Raw genomic sequence first — 16,406 nt, 5'->3', positions numbered from 1 at the left:
TACCTGCCGTGTCCACAGGTTCGGCCGATTGCAACTCCCACTGGCCGCGGTTCGCCGCTCCAGGCCAATGGGGGCTGCGGGAAGCAGCGCAGGCCGAGGGATGATATCTCCCATCTCCTCTTATTTAGAATCCCGCTCTAAGCCAACATTCCCCAACTAGTACAATAAAGATAAGAAGAAAGAAATAACAACTGCTCTTTGTGCAAAGAAAAGTAAATGGAAAAGAGGACCAAATTTAGCAAGTACAGCAATTAAAGAATGCAAGACAACAGAGGAGCTGACTGCATTGCAACCGGAGATGTGGCACGGAAGATATATTTTCATGTGTCAATTCTTAAATGCATAGCTGATGTAAATACAGTAAGTAGCTCACATTTGGAACTTATTGTTGAGATCCAATTGGATCCTTGCTCCTAACTCAGTAATTTCTAGTGGATAGACAAAGATATTTCCCATGATATGAGGTATACGGTCTCTCCTCCTCCTTTCCCTCTACATGCACACATATACTACATAAGTCAGTTATAGTATATTATCAGTCTTCAAATTACTTTATATTAACAGGTTATGGCTATTTGGGGTTGTTTATATATTTTCTATTTTTGTAAATCTAATAATTTTCATAGCAAATTTTGAAGTATTAGAGTTACAATAATGACTCTGACATTCAGTGCACCTGGCAAATAATATTTGCCCACTATCTTTAAGAAATGCAGTGGGTGGGTTAAAAATAAACCTGAACATTCAGTCCTCCTTGTCAGGCTTAGTAAATTACCAATTAACTTCATCATGGAAAGTGCATGATGTGTGTGGAAGTGGAAAGGTACATTTGCTTCTGTCCACTGAGATTTCGGTATTTAGTTTTAGCTGGATGTATCTGGATATGATTTAAGCTAAATTCGATCCAAATCAATTCAGAACTGTTAAGTCATTCATAAATGAACCAATTACACAACAAGTTATTGTTCATTCTGATAAACCAGTATAATGTAAAATAAATCAACAATGAGGACAGAAAGGAAACTAATTAAGATTTCATTAAGACATTTACTTGTTATAACCAAATAATTGTCAATGTGATATCTATTTACTATTATTTAACTTGAAATATCTAGGTTATACAGAAAACCTGTGATAAACTCTTGTATCATTTAAAATTACCAGCAATCTTGTACAGGATCAGAACCACTGTAGGGATACAAGTAACTATCTATGCCAGTTATATTTTTATTAATTATTATCTTAAAATTTCAGTAATATTGTTCCCTATTAATTTTATTGCTGCTGTTTTCTTTGCAAAACATTCTCCAATATGTTTTGAATGGAACAGAAAACATCAATTGGCTCTTTAAAACAACACACACACACACATATCCCCTATCACTTTAATACCTATTGTTTGATGCCGACACAGATCTGGGAAGAATATAGTAGCTTCACTGATGCTGCAGAGCCAGCAGTGACAACACAAAACAGTTTTGATTTGTACGGGGCCTACAAAAATAGGGTCACAAAGAATGAATGCAATGCAGTGCCAGAGTTAAAAGCAGATTACAAATCCAGAGGTCCCTCTCAATAAGATGACGACAATGTTATGGAAGGGCAATATTTGGCTCAAACTCTTTTTCATTTTGTTTGACTATGAAATATATAATCTGTGGGCAGCCTGAAGTTATTTTTTTTCTAACCACTACAAACCATTCCTTTTATTAAGAAACAGTATAGTCCTGCTGAGTAACCAGGGGTGCCTCAATATGCAGGACAGAGGTCTGAATGAAGTAATGACAACACTCTGATCTAGCTAGAAAGACGAAGACTATGCAGTAGGGCAGAATGCTAAAGGACTTGATTAGACCTTATTAAGAAAACAATGTGAGCCAATGAGGAGATGTAATATAGTCCTCACCGAGGATAGTAGAATAACTATATTAGTCATTTCACACCCCCATAGAGGGTGTCTGAAAGTAGAGGGGCAACATGCCATACGCTGGCAGATATTAAAACACATACAGATGTCACAACAGACCCACTGAGCTGAAGAGAGTTGCCTTCTTACGAGAACTGGATATAGGGTCCTCACAATCCTCTTAAAATGGAGGATTAAACAGATTTTGTAAAGAAGAGAAAAGCAACACAGTAATGAACGCAAAAAATACTTTGCAAAGAATGTGAAGTTAAACACCCTGACAAAAGGATTACTAAATCTCTGGTGAACTAGGCCAGCTCCTTAAAAAATAGCAAACCAAGACCCATACTTTTCTCAGTGCACATTAGAGAGCATCACTCCAGTCAGAGTTCTCAAACACCATGTCAGAAGAAAAAGGGTCTATTTAAGAGTTTATGTCATAGTTCATATACCTATCATATCAAGTATACAGAGTGTCATTTTGAGAAACGACAACTTTTATATATATGGTTGCATATGATAATAGCAAACTCAGAAGGAAATTCTAGAGAGGACACTAAACTTAGAATGGGTCCTTCAGAATTAGATTTCAGCGTCTAAATAGGATTGGAAAATTAAGTCTTTTTTCCCAGTTTATCTATGAAAGGTATAAGATACCACATGAGAAAAAGGGTCCAGAGGAAGTTTAAACTCATGTTACACTAATGCCAATGAAATATTACTGATCAGAACCAAGATGTAAAAGGAGAAATATTTGCCCAGATTACTAATGTGGCCTAGTAAACAAAATACAGGTAAACAAGATCCTCTATCTACCCTTCTATCAAATAGAAAATATTCTAGTCCGCGGGTATGATTCTAATGGAAGAATTCAGGAAATACAAATGTGGACAAAAGAGAGGTAGCACAGGTATCTTTTCATGTAAGCTCATCAGCTACTGCCACCATCCTACAGGGGTAAAGTCTTTGGAACATGGCAGACACTGACTTGTGCTGGGATTAACCCCAAGGCAGACAGCAAAGAATTGAAAATCCATACCTGCCCCAATGGAAACAAAAGAGATAGCAATGCCAGTCCTTTGAGAAGATGGCATGTCAAACTCAGTAGACGAGTCAGATATTCAGATAAAGTGACATGCCTCTAACGTGCAAGCACTCACCTGTAGTTTAAAGTAGGCTGTTCTGCAAGATACAATTTTTTAACCTATACATTCTATTATACTGTGCCCTAAATATTACTCCTTTTCATGGAATTTGTCTAGTACGCTGATCTCTATCATAGGTGTTATTACATTTGTTTCTTAATAAGAGAATATGAATATTAACTATGTAGGAGAAAGAAAAGTGAGGAAATGCTAGCTCTAACCACTAGGTGTCACTCCAGGAAAGAGCATAGTTAACATTTTTGATGAGACAAACTTGAAAGTCTTGACTCTGTCTTTCTCTACAATTACCAACATGTACGTAGCTATAAATATTTAACAAAATATTATATTTATTTCTTTTGAGGATGACCCAATTTTCGGGCTTTAGTATTTGAAAGATGATCATGAATTCATCTCTTCTTAAAAGATGTAAAGAATTAATAATCACAAAAATTCAACATAATCATTCAGGTTAACAATAGGAGGCATCTGTGATGTCAGAAAGGTAGATGTCTTTTAAAACTGTAGGTAATATATCTAAGGGTAAAATCTTACCTCAATAAAGATAAATACGTTGCCTCTTTATGTACTTTATTTAACAGAGAAGCGGAGAACAGTATATACACCATATGTGACAAATTCTTCCATGGTTTAAGATTTGACATTGAACTGTTACAGAAAAACTCAGTGGGCAGTGAATGCATCAGTAATTTTACTACATTAGTCTTTGTGCTTAAATGTAGTGTTGTAGATTCTACAATCTAGAAATACTTCCTAATTCAAAAGCTCTAGATTACTAAAGACAGTGGATAGCTTAACATCACAACTAACTGCTGGTCAAAGTATTGTCTTATATGTCTAGTATGTAACCTCATAACCTTTAGGATGAGAGGCTCCATGTAATAAAAGATCAGATAACATTAGAGCTGGTTGGGAATTTTTTCCCCAACAAATGCTGTGTGTCGACACTGAAATGTTTTGCAGAAAAATTTAATTGGAAGGGGTTCTCAGGTACAAGATGGAATTTCTGAAGGGGGGGGTGGAGAGAGAGAGAGAGAGAGAGTGTGTGTGTGAGAGAGACACACACACACACACACACACACACACACACACGAAAAGCTAGTAATTCAATAGTTAGGGATGTGTAAGACCCAGGTTCCAGCCCCTGCTTCAAATCAGGCAAACTAGGGATTTGAATTTGGGTCTCCAACATCCCTAAACACTGGTGGCTATTGTCAGTCTCTCTCTTTCTCTCCTCTGGAATTGTTCCACTTTGTATACATACTTTAAATAGTCATTGGGCCAAAGAGAGAAAGAGAGTGACTGAGTCAGAATCAGGCAGAACAGGGACTTGAACCTAGGTCTTCTGTATCCTAAATGAGGTGCCCTAATCTCTGAGCTATTCGCTATTCCGGGATGGGTCTCTTGTCCTTTTCCGTGAAAATTTTTGAAAGGTCTCATTTTCATTCCGAGGTGTATCAAAAACAAATTTCAACCCTCCCCCCCAATTTTTTTTATTATTATTATTATTTCTTTTGCAAAACGGAATTCTTATTTTCTAGTCATCCCGAATTAACATGTTTCCTAAATATATCAAGTGTTTGGGAGTCCATCTTTTGACAAATTTTGGGCCACAAAGAAAAAATAAAAAAGTAATGATCTAGCAGCATGATCCCACTTTGCTTGCCCCCAAAAGTCTGTACACACCACATGCGCTAGTTTACGTCAGTAAACCGTCTTATAAAATTAGCACTCCCCAAAATTAAGAGCAGCGCTTTCCTGGCAATTATTTTCCTATTTAGCACTCATTGTTCACTGTATACTGTGATTCTGTAAGAGGTGGGATCTCCACAGATCACGTCCAATATTGCCTAGGTGCACGTTTATACTGACATGCTGAAGAGTGAAATAATGTTAGAAAAGACAGTATCAAAGGCAGACCAGGTTGAAATATCTGAAAATATTACTCGTCCTCTTAGAAGGCCTTTGCCTAAAGCTGCTTCTTCCATTTGTTTTTCAATTCATTTCAAAACACCCAGAACAATTTAATTTGACCCTGTTAAATTCAGTGACATAGTTTTGAAAGTTAACTATAGCAAATGTGAATTAAAACTAAAACCTTCATCATTTGGAAAATGTTGCCATGAAGAGCTTTTTCAGTTGTAGGGTTCTTCCAGTCCACAAACCTCTGTTGGACTCCTGCCAAACCAGAATGAGATTCAGCAGCTGAAGATGTCTCAGCAGTGCAGCACAAGAAAGTGAGCTTCTGCCTTGACCAGACCTGTTCAATCCTCCATCATGAGGGAACATTTCTCCTCACGCTGAATACTGTTTGACCACATGGATGATGTCTGACTGAATGAAATAGGCTGAGAGGTGACCAAGATGTTGACAAAGGAGAATTTCCTAAAGCTGACTGGCAACTCTCCTGCATCCCCTTGCTTGTTTCTTAGGCCTGGTCCACACTAACCCCCCACTTCGGACTAAGGTACGCAAATTCAGCTACGTTAATAACGTAGCTGAATTTGAAATACCTTAGTCTGAACTTACCGCGGGTCCAGATGCAGCAGGGAGGCTCCCCCGTCGATGCCGCGTACTCCTCTCGCCGAGCTGGAGTACCGGCGTCGACGGCGAGCACTTCCGGGATCGATCTGGGATCGATTTATCGCATCTAGACCAGACGCGATAAATCAATCCCAGAATATCGATTACCTGCCGCCGGACCCGGAGGTAAGGGTAGACGTACCCTTACTTATGCTTGTGCTCTTATAAACAGAGATTTGGCCCATAATGGTTCAAGCTGAGGTGTCAATCTATTCACAGTTTGACTGTATGGGTGATCAGTCTGGAACTATGTTCTGCACTCTGACATTCACTATGCATCAGACAAAATTTAAAGTTTTTCCCCAATAGAATTTGAACTAATTCCCAATGCATTGCACCCTTCAAAACCATCCCTCTACACTGAAGTAGATAAGTTATCAGTATTTTACAGAAGAAACCCTGAGGTATTCATGGATTGTATGATTGGGCCAAGAATATGCAGGAAGTCCTTGGCGGAACTGGTAACAGAATCCAGGTCACCTGACTCCTAGACCTATGCTTTAATTACCAGTCCATTAAGACAGTTTGAAAAGTGTGGGGTCTGAACATAGCATTCTAGCCAACTCCATCGAGGTGGTTCTAGTATACAAAGCTGCTCTGTTTTCATAGAACATCGTTGTTACATCATCAAAAATGTTATATTGTTATGAGATCACGCATATAAGGACTTAGAAATTGCTGTTCCTTCATATTCCCTGATCTTTGAGATCAGACTAAGAATCTCCTATAAAATAGGGGTTTTAAGACAGATTTGTACAATGGGACTTTTCAATTATGTTTAGAGTTTCTGTTTGTGGGAATAATGTGCAAACCAAATGAGGCTTTTTACTTGTTCAGATTAGCTCTCCCTAAAAGGGGGAATTGTAGATTCAAAGGTGTGTGTCATCATCAACCAATTTTGATATCTCATCTGTAATGTTCAGCCTTCAAAATACCAGATGTTATTCCCAGTAAAGCAATTTAAAATTTTATTCTTCTTCATAAAAACCCCAACCTTAACTAGTTAATCCCTCACACATATCCAAGCAGCACGCACACCAATACTCCTAGAGTTGCCTGGCAACTAGTGGGAGGAGTGTCAGAGAGCAAGAAAGGCCTAAACGAATGAGGGGAAGTCGGTGTCTGCTTGACATGGATAAAGGAGGCTTACAGCCAGGCTGCCTTGCTGCTTTCACTTTTGTTAATTATATGGATGGGAATTAAAGTAGCCCCTGTTAGTTCATATTTGGTACTTTAAAAGCATAACATTCACACTTGATACTTTTGTGAGCCATACACAGATAGATCAAATGCATTATATTTATACACATATAAATGCATGCATATATCCTTGCTATCAGAATAGGAGCAACTGACTCAGCTCTGCTGAATTCAATAGTGTTATTTTTGAACAGTGAATATGTCGGAGTGGAATGATGCTCATTCATTGAAGATGTTGGATAGGACCATTTAAAAATCTGATCAAACTATTTCCTTCCCTGCAGCTTTATGAAATCCACAAATAATTCATAGTATGCAAAATATTAAGTGCAGTAATGAAGGGGACAGGGAAAATATAAGGAAATCAAAAAACAACATCTGTAGCCCAAATTCTGTCTTTTGTTCTAATACAGTGTGTGTGAAATGTGTTTACATGCCTGCATACCAGAATCCTGTATTCATCCCTAAAGACAGAATGCAGAAGACAGCACCCTTTCTTGAGTCATCACTAACCCATCCATCCCCCATTACTCCAACTCAGCCTCTCCCTATATTATTCCTGCTCCTCACTGCAGCCACCAATTCTCCATTCTGATCCTTGAATGCTCAAGGAAAAACAATCATGGATGAAAGCATTACGGCAAAAGGTACATTCTCCACTCAGTGGGGATTTTCTTGTGCACCTCCCATTAGTCTAAACTGCAGTGGCCTTAATGAGTGCCTGAACATCGGGTTAAAAATATCCCCACATTTTGCTTTAATTTACCTGTGTGGTAGTCTCCTCTGTTTTGAGGAAGGGAACAGGACTCTCACTAAGACAGTTAGAGATATTCTACAGATCATTAAGCTATTAGCCCCTTCCATCCTCTATGTGCCTTCTGGCTCAAACCTTGTGCATTATAGCTAACTTGTTCATAATATCATCTACACAGTCCCTATCTGTCATAGGCCAATAGGACTACAAAAATATTCTGTGTCCTCAGGGGAGGCCAATCACCATGACAAGAGCTTCATAAAACCCTTACATGGGAATAGAGGTATTGCCAGACTGGATCAGAACTGAGGTCAATCTAGTCCAGTAAAGTGTCTCTGACTGTAGTCATTGCCAAATGCTTCAGAAGACAGTACAAGAACTCCACAGTAGGTAGATGTGGGATAATCAGCCCTCACATAGGTCTCCTCCTGGTCTATAATAGTTAGACATTGGCTTAATCCCTGAAGTATTAGGATTATTATCTCTTCAAAACTTTTTTGTTATTAAATATAACGACTCTGGCTATTGTCGCTATCCATATAAATATCAAATCTCCTTTTGAATTTTGCTAAATTCTTGCTCTCAATGCCTTCCTATGGCACTGAGTTCCACAGTATAAGTATATGTGGTGTGAAAAAGTATTTCTTTTTATTTGTTTTAAATTTTCCACCTTTTAAATTTCAATGAATATCCCCTTATTTTTGTGTTAGGAGACGGGGTGAACAGAGGTTCCTAATCTACCTTTTCCACACCATTTATTATTTGACATACTTCTATCGTGTCCCCTCTGAATCATCTCCTTTCTAAAGTAAATAATCCTATTCTTTTCAATCTCTCTTTATACAAGAGTTCTTCCAGGCCCTTTATCTCTCATTCCTCTTTGGTGAACCCTTCTATTTCTACAATCTCCTTTCTGAGATTCAGTAACCAATATTACATGCAGCATTCCAGCTGAGTTTGCAATATTGATTTACATAAAAGCCTTATAATTAGGGCTCTCAATTAATTGGAGTTAACTCATGCGATTAACACAAAAAATTAATTGTGATTAAAAAAATTAACCATGATTAATCACAATTTTAATCGCACTGTTAAACAATAGAATATCAATTGAATGTATTCAATATTTTTGGATGTTTTTCTACATTTTTAAATATATTGATTTAAATTACAACACAGAATACAAAGTGCACAGTGCTCACTTTATTATTTTTATTACAAATATTTGCACTGTAAAAATGATAAACAAAAGAAATAGTATTTTTCAATTCACCTCACACAAGTACTGTAGTGCAAGCTCTTTATTGTGAAAGTGCAACTTACAAATGTAGATTTTTTTTGTTACATAACTGAACTCAAAAACAAAACAATGTAAAACTTTAGAGCCTACAAGTCCACTCAGTCCTACTTCTTGTTCAGCCAATTGCTCAGACACACAAGTTTGTTTACATTTGCAGGAGATAATGCTGCCTGCTTCTTGTTTACAATGTCACCTGAAAGGGAGCACAGGCATTCGGATGGCACTTTTGTAGCCGGCGTCACAAGATATTTACATGCCAGATGCGCTAAAGATTCATATATCCCTTCATGCTTCAACCACCATTCCAGAGGACATGCTTCCATGCTGATGATGCTCGTTTAAAAAAAAAAAAAAAGTGTTAATTACTTAGTGAAGGAACTCCTTGGGGGAGACCTGTATGTCTCCTGCTCTGTTTTACCTGCATTCTGCCATATATTTCAAGTTATAGCAGTCTCGGATGATGACCCAGCACATGTTGTTCATTTTAAGAATATTGTCACTTGCAGATTTGACAAAACTCAAAGAAGGTACCAATGTGAGATGTTTAAATATAGTTACAGAACTCAACTCAAGGTTTAAGAATCTGAAGTGCCTTCCAAAATCTGAGAGGGACGAGGTGTGGGCATGCTTTTAAAAGTCTTAAAAGAGCAACACTCTAATGTAGAAACTACAGAACCCGAACCACCAAAAAAGAAAATCAACCTTCTGCAAGGGGCATCTGACTCAGATGATGAAAATGAACATGCTTTGGATCATTATCGAGCAGAACCTGTCATCAGCGTGGATTCATGTCCTCTGGAATAGTGGTTGCAGCATGAAGGGACAGATGAATCTTTAGCGCATCTGGCTTGTAAATATCTGGTGACACCGGCTACAAAAGTGCCATCCGAATGCCTGTTCTCCCTTTCAGGTGACATTGTGAACAAGAAGCGGGCAGCATTATCTCCTGCAAATGTAAACAAACTTGTGTGTCTGAGTGATTGGCTGAACAAGAAGTAAGACTGAGTGGACTTGTTTTGTTTTTGAATGCAGTTTTTTTTTTTTTTTTTTTACATAATTCTACGTTTGTAAGTTCAACTTTCATGATAAAGAGACTGCACTACAGTATTTGTATTAGGTGAATTGAAAAATATTATTTCTTTTGTTTTTTACAATGCAAATATTTGTAATAAAAAATAAAGTGAACACTGAACACTTTTTATTGTGTTGTAATTGAAATCAATACATTTGAAAATGTAGAAAACATCCAAAAGTATTTAAATAAATGGTATTCTATTATTAACAGTGCAATTAATCACAATTAATTTTTTTAATCGCTTGACAGCTCTGATAGTATCCTTAGTATTATTCACCACTCCATTCCTTTTGCATACAAACAGCTCTTGGACAATTTCCAACACGGCTACACATCTGCATTTGTGTTAACATATTGATGTCCTACTTACGGGTTCAATTTTCAGTGCATTTCTGTAGCTTCCAAAGAAAGAGGCCTGGGCTTTTAGGAATGCTCTTGCCACACCATCCCCAGTTGTTGTGGAGACTTTCTTTAATCTGTTCTTGAGTGCAGAAACCTGTAAGTACACAACAGTTCTAGATCATCCTCATAGCATAAACAAATAACTTACTGAACTGGGAACTAGCCAAAGAAGTTTCACAAAGTGTCCCAGCATCCGCTGCACTTGTGAGGAAGAATGACACCAAGTACAACCCTGGAGTTTTCCATTTTCAGCTACTTGTTTTGGCCCACTAGCAGATGATTACATTCTGCTTGGAAGCCTGCAGGCAGGACTGCAGGAAGATAAGGACATGTTTTTTAAAGCCTGCCTTATTTTCATCTATTGTTAAATGTTTAAAGCTATAAGGATTTTGGTGTTCTTTCGAGGCAGTCTGTACAGTTGCACATATTCCCCCTCAGGACCCACCAATGAACTTCATTCCCTTAGTTTCAGCATATAAGAACAGTCATACTGGTTCAGACCAATGGCCCATTGAGACCAGTATCCTGTCTCTGACAGCAGCCAGTGACAGATGCTTCAGAGGTAAACAACAGAAAAGGGAAACTTATCAGGTGATTCATCCTGTTGCCCAGTCCCTGCCTCTGGCAGCTATAGGTTTAGGGACATCTTGAGCATTGAGTTGCATCCTTGTGCACCTTGGCTAATAGCCATTAATGGACCTATTCTCCATGAATTTGTCTCATTCTTTTTTGAACCCACTTGTACTTTGGCCTTCACAACATCCCATGGCAACAAGTTCCAAATGTTGACTGTGCATTGTGTGAAGAAATACTTCTTTTGTTCAGTTTTAAAATCGCTGCCTGTTAATGTCACTGGGTGACCCTAGTTCTTGTGTTCTGGGAAGGGATAGACACTTCCCTATTAACTTTCTCCATATCATTCTTGATTTTAAAGAATTCAGCTAATGGGTGATATGCTAATCTCTTTTCTAAGCTGAACATTCCCACCCCGTCTTTTTAATCTCTCCTCATTTGGAAGCTGTTCCATACCCCCAATCATTTTGGTTGTCCTTCTCTGCACCTTTTCAAATTCTAATATATCTTTTTCAAGATGAGATGACCAGAACTGCATGCAATTTTCAAGGTGTGGGTGTACCATGGATTTGTATAGTGGCATTATGATATATTCTGGTTTATTATCTATCCCTTTCCTAATGGTTCCTAACATTTGGTAAGCCTTTTTGACTGCTGCTGCAAATTGAGCGGATGTTTTCAGAGAACTATCTATGATGACTCCAACATCTCTTTCTTGAGTGGTAGCCGCTAATTTAGACCTCATCATTCTGTATGTCTACCTGGGATCATTTTTTCCCCATGTACATTATTTTGCACTTTTCAACACTGAATTTAATCTGCCATTTTGTCACTCAATCTAGAGAGATCCCGTTGTAATTCTTTGTAGCCAGCTTTGGACTGAACTATCTTGTGTAATTTTGTATCATCTGCAAACTTTGACACCTCTCTGCTCACCCCTTTTTCCAGATCATTTATGAATATGTTGAACAGCACTCGTCCTAGTACAGATCCTAGTACACATCTACTATTTACCTTTCTCCGTTGTGAAAACTGACGATTTATTCCTACCCTTTGTTTCCTATCTTTTAACCAGTTACTGATTCATGACAAGACCTTTCCCCTTCTCCCATAGCTGCTTAGTTTGCTTAAGAGCCCTTGATGAGGGACCTTGTCAAAGGCTTTCTGAAAGTCCAAGTACACTATACCAACTGAATCACCCTGGTCCACATGCTTGTTGATTCCTTCAAAGAATTCTAATAGATTGGTGAGGCACGATTTCCCTTTACAAACGCTGTGTTGACTCTTCCCCGACACAACGTTTTTATCTATGTGTCTGATAATTTTGTTTTTTTACTAACCAATCTGCTGGGACTGAAGTTAGCCTTACCATCCTGTAATTGCCAGATCACCTCTGAAGCCTTTTTTAAAATAGATGTTACATTAGCTACCCTCCAGTCATCTTGTACAGAAGCTGATGTAAGCAACACATTACATACCACAGTCAATAATTCCGGAATTTCATATTTGAGTTCCTTCAGAACTTTTGAATGAATATCATATTCCTGGTGATGTACTACTGTTTAATTTATCAATTTACTCCAAAACCTCCTCCCTATTAACATCTCAATCTGAGAAAGCTCCTTAGGATTTGTCATCTAAAATGAATGGCTTAGGTGTGGGGATCTCCCCAATATCCTCTGCAGTGATCAATGCAAATAATTCATTTAGCTTCTCCACAATGGCCTTATCTTCCATGAGTACTCCCTTAGCAATTTGATCGTCCAGTGACCCCACTGACTGGTGGCAGGAAGCCTACATGGTGGATCTGCACAGGAGCCATGGATCTTGGAAGCCTGGAAGGCTCCCCAGAAGCCTGCCAGCTCCAGACAAGGTTCTATTGGAACCCTGCTTGTGATCTGATAAAAATCTGTGGAACCTGAAGTGTTTTTGCAAAACATTTGGGGTTCCACAAATTGGCATTTTTCGATGAAACTGTTTCATTGGAAAATCTTCCCCCCCTCCAACCAACTCTGGTTTTTACTCTACCATTTCAACCCTACGGAAGTTAAAATGCTGATGTATGAGGCAAACATGCACAGGTGATATTTAGCTACAATTAAAGTCAGATTAAGGGAGCACGATACCCTGAGATGAGAAAGAATTAAGGATTTGTAAACGTCAGGTACAATGTTTGATGAGACACTACACAAGATACATCATCCCTGTTATTTTGGCCAAACCTGATTACAGTACATATCGTAGTTTATATGCTCTTTTTATTCAATATAGGATTGTCAACATGGTCCCTTTGCCTGCCTAGAGTAATTCTATAAAAACAAGTATAGAAAAACATTTGATGAAGTTCATTAGTTCGTTAGTGCAGGAACAAGAAATCATAAGCAGGCCCAAAGATCTGTGTTTTCTCTCTGGAGTTTAAGTATCAGACTAGTAAAGATTTTTTTCCTTTTGTGAATGGTACGAAAAAAGTTTAATACGAATGCCTGCCATATAAATGAAATTCCACAAATATTTTATAAGTGGTTTATAAACATTTTCGGATAGATATGTAGCTTTATATAAGTTTATTCTAAAAAAAGCTAAAATATGTAGAGAATAAATTCTGCATGCATGTAGAATGCCTACCACAATAGGTTCCCAATCCTGATTACATAATACAAATATGAAATAAAAGATTGAGGATATCAAGACTGAGTCACCACACTCATATCCCTTAATGTATTTTAAAAGCTTGAACTGAAATTCTAAATGAAATGTTTTTATTCAAGTAAAAAGAAAACCTATAAAAATGACAAAAGCATCTCCCAATGACAATGGTGACATTTCCATCCTTTGAAATGGTCGATATCAACTGAGGCTCTTTTCTTCCTGCTTCTCAAAGGCTCTACACCACCTGTGCGTCAGATTATTCCTCACTTAACCTTCACTGCCCTTTCTCTTTCATACTGGAGGTGTTTAATTACCTCAGATTCACAAAGCTGCACTTCAGGTGAACATAGTCCTAATGGTCTCATTACCATTTACACAAAGAAATACTCACTGATAGTAACTAAGCAAATATCAACTGTATATCCTCTTACACAGGCAAATTTAAAAACTATTGAAGCATTCAGGTTACCCGACTATTCTTTGGTCTTCTCCCCATAGTCCAAGGGCTGCAGTTTTGAAGGATTACCCATAACCATTTCCTGTACTTCAAAATTTCTCATATATAAATAGGTTGTGACTTAGTTTGATGTCTTTCCTTTTTAGTGCTTGCAGCTCAATAACTTCTGAAGTAAGGGTGTATATTTACATACTATTGTTACTGACAGCATTTTTGCTTCTCAAACACAAGCAGAGACATAAGATTAAAAAAACCTCTTCACACATTAATGTTTAACTTGCTGTGTCTGAGCTGCAATGACTGCAACCAAATCATTAACAAATAGTTTCATCAGCAGCCATTTTTGGTGTTGAAGACGCTGGGACAGGAGAAGTTCACTCTTTGGGCTTGTCTTCACCACAGAGCTAAATAGGTGCTGCTGCAAACGATGCAGTGGCATTGATTTAGCGGGTCTAGTGGAGACCCACTCAATCGATGGTAGAGCACTCTCCCATCGATTTCTGTACGCCACCTCAACGAGAGCTGGAAGCAATGTCAGTGGCAACACGTCTCCCATCAACATAGCATAGTGTAGACCCCGCAGTAAGTAGATCTAAGCAATGTCAACTTGAATTATACTAACATAACTCAAATTGTGCAGCTTAAATCAACCAGCAGCTGTAGTGAAGACAAGCCCCCTGAAACAGATGTCACAGAAGTGAAATTGGTGAAAAGACAGAAGATATAGGAGTACTAATACCACATACTCCTGAAAGAGACTCAGCTACTGCTTCCTTTGCTTTACATGACACAGAATGCCACAGCTTAAGGCAGAAAGATGTCCCACAGATGGGATGGAGGGTAGATTTCAGAGGTAAAATGGGTGTAGGAAACCAACAGTCCTCTTGATTTACAGAAGAAAATGAATGATTGCAAGCAATTCATACTGATAAATGTAATAGAAATAGCTATATCATGTAAGCCTAAATATCAAAGCCTTCTTTTGTTTCAGCTTTAGGTGTCATCTTGAGATATGTATTGGGACAATATGTTTGCTGCATTCTGTGCAAGAATCACTAATGAAATCTCAGCCATGAACTAATTCCTCTCCAGGTTATTTTTAGTGTTGAGATTCTCCTGCCTGCTCGAGTAGGCATGACTGGCCATCCTTTCTGAAATAGCCCGTCAGCTCACATGATATGACCTGATAGATATGATTTCCCAATTTACCTTGAAAATCTCAATGTTTCTTTCCAGGTATCAGAGCTCTGTGTCCCAGCCTCCTCCATGTCTCTGAAACTCTACCAAAGGATCTCGGTCTTAATACTTTTGCTACCAGTGTGCATTGCTGCTCAAAAGACAGGCTTTTGGCTAGGCACACTCATAGAAAAGCCAGAAACCATAAGGAAGTCTGAGGATTTTTAAGAGCACTAGAAATACAATATATGCATTGTCTCTGTGTAATCCTGTTTATTGTCTACTCAATGAGTGGGGGCTTGGCCTCATTGAACAGCTTTTCTTTAAACTTGCAATTCTGCTGTCCTATTTAAACATTCACCTTCTAATTTTTCTTTATCTTTCTCAAAATCTAAAAAGGTAATGTCTTTTTCGCTGGGACATGCTACAATATGGATTGCAGGAAATGAAACCCATACTAATACGTTTAACTTGCTTGTGTCAAATTTTTGTTCGAGATACAATTACAAAGAGAGATTTCTGTATATTTATTTTTAATGTTTTCTGAAGCACTAAAGTGATCTGTCATAAGAGGACTAACATTGCTATTACAAACTATAAGATGGAGAATTAAGGAAGTGTCCAGCATTGCTTATAAATCCAAATGCTATAGTTTATGTCAATGATCCATGCATTAAAGAGCCTCTAAGCACATACTAACATGACAGACCATAACAGTTATAGGGGTCTATCATGTCCATAATCTACGGCTCATTTCCTTTAACTGAAACCATAATGTCCGTGAAAGAGCTCGCTCTCAATAGGCGAAATGCAATAACAGCTCCATCAGATTTTCAAGTCTGAACAGGATACAAAAAAGCAAAATTATTATTTTCATCTGTAACTCACCCATGTTTGAAAGGACATGTGACTGCTGTAACTTTTATTTTCTTGGCTTTTGCTTTCTATGTTAGCATAAAAATAGATTATTTTAATTTATGTCTCTCTTAAAAGATTGCACTGCAGCTACATCTTGAAGGTATCTCATCATCAACCCAGAAAATTGTTAGTGTGTTTTTTTATTAGCGTAAACTTGGGGAAAGATGCACTTGATGCCAAAGTCCAGGAATGGCAGTCAGAAGATCTAGATTCTATTCCGGGCTCTGTGACAGGCTTTTAATGTGGC

At 38.0% G+C, this 16,406-nt stretch overlaps 1 protein-coding gene across 8 annotated transcripts in view; it reads right to left on the bottom strand.

Moving 5' to 3' along the window:
• DENND1A (DENN domain containing 1A) overlaps positions 1 to 16,406 on the bottom strand; it is a 355,075-nt gene that overhangs the window by 104,648 nt on the left and 234,021 nt on the right. For all 8 annotated transcript variants that reach the window (XM_054007237.1, XM_054007241.1, XM_054007239.1 and 5 more), the window contains one exon: positions 10,355 to 10,480. In XM_054007237.1, the coding sequence (XP_053863212.1) occupies positions 10,355 to 10,480 (126 nt within the window). The remainder of the gene's footprint in view (positions 1 to 10,354; positions 10,481 to 16,406) is intronic.

The sequence above is a fragment of the Malaclemys terrapin genome, chromosome 17, assembly GCF_027887155.1.
Source record: "Malaclemys terrapin pileata isolate rMalTer1 chromosome 17, rMalTer1.hap1, whole genome shotgun sequence".
NCBI classification, from domain to species: Eukaryota; Metazoa; Chordata; order Testudines; family Emydidae; genus Malaclemys; species Malaclemys terrapin.
The sequence above is the reverse complement of the archived record's forward strand: the minus strand, read 5'-3'. Positions and strand labels throughout refer to the sequence as shown.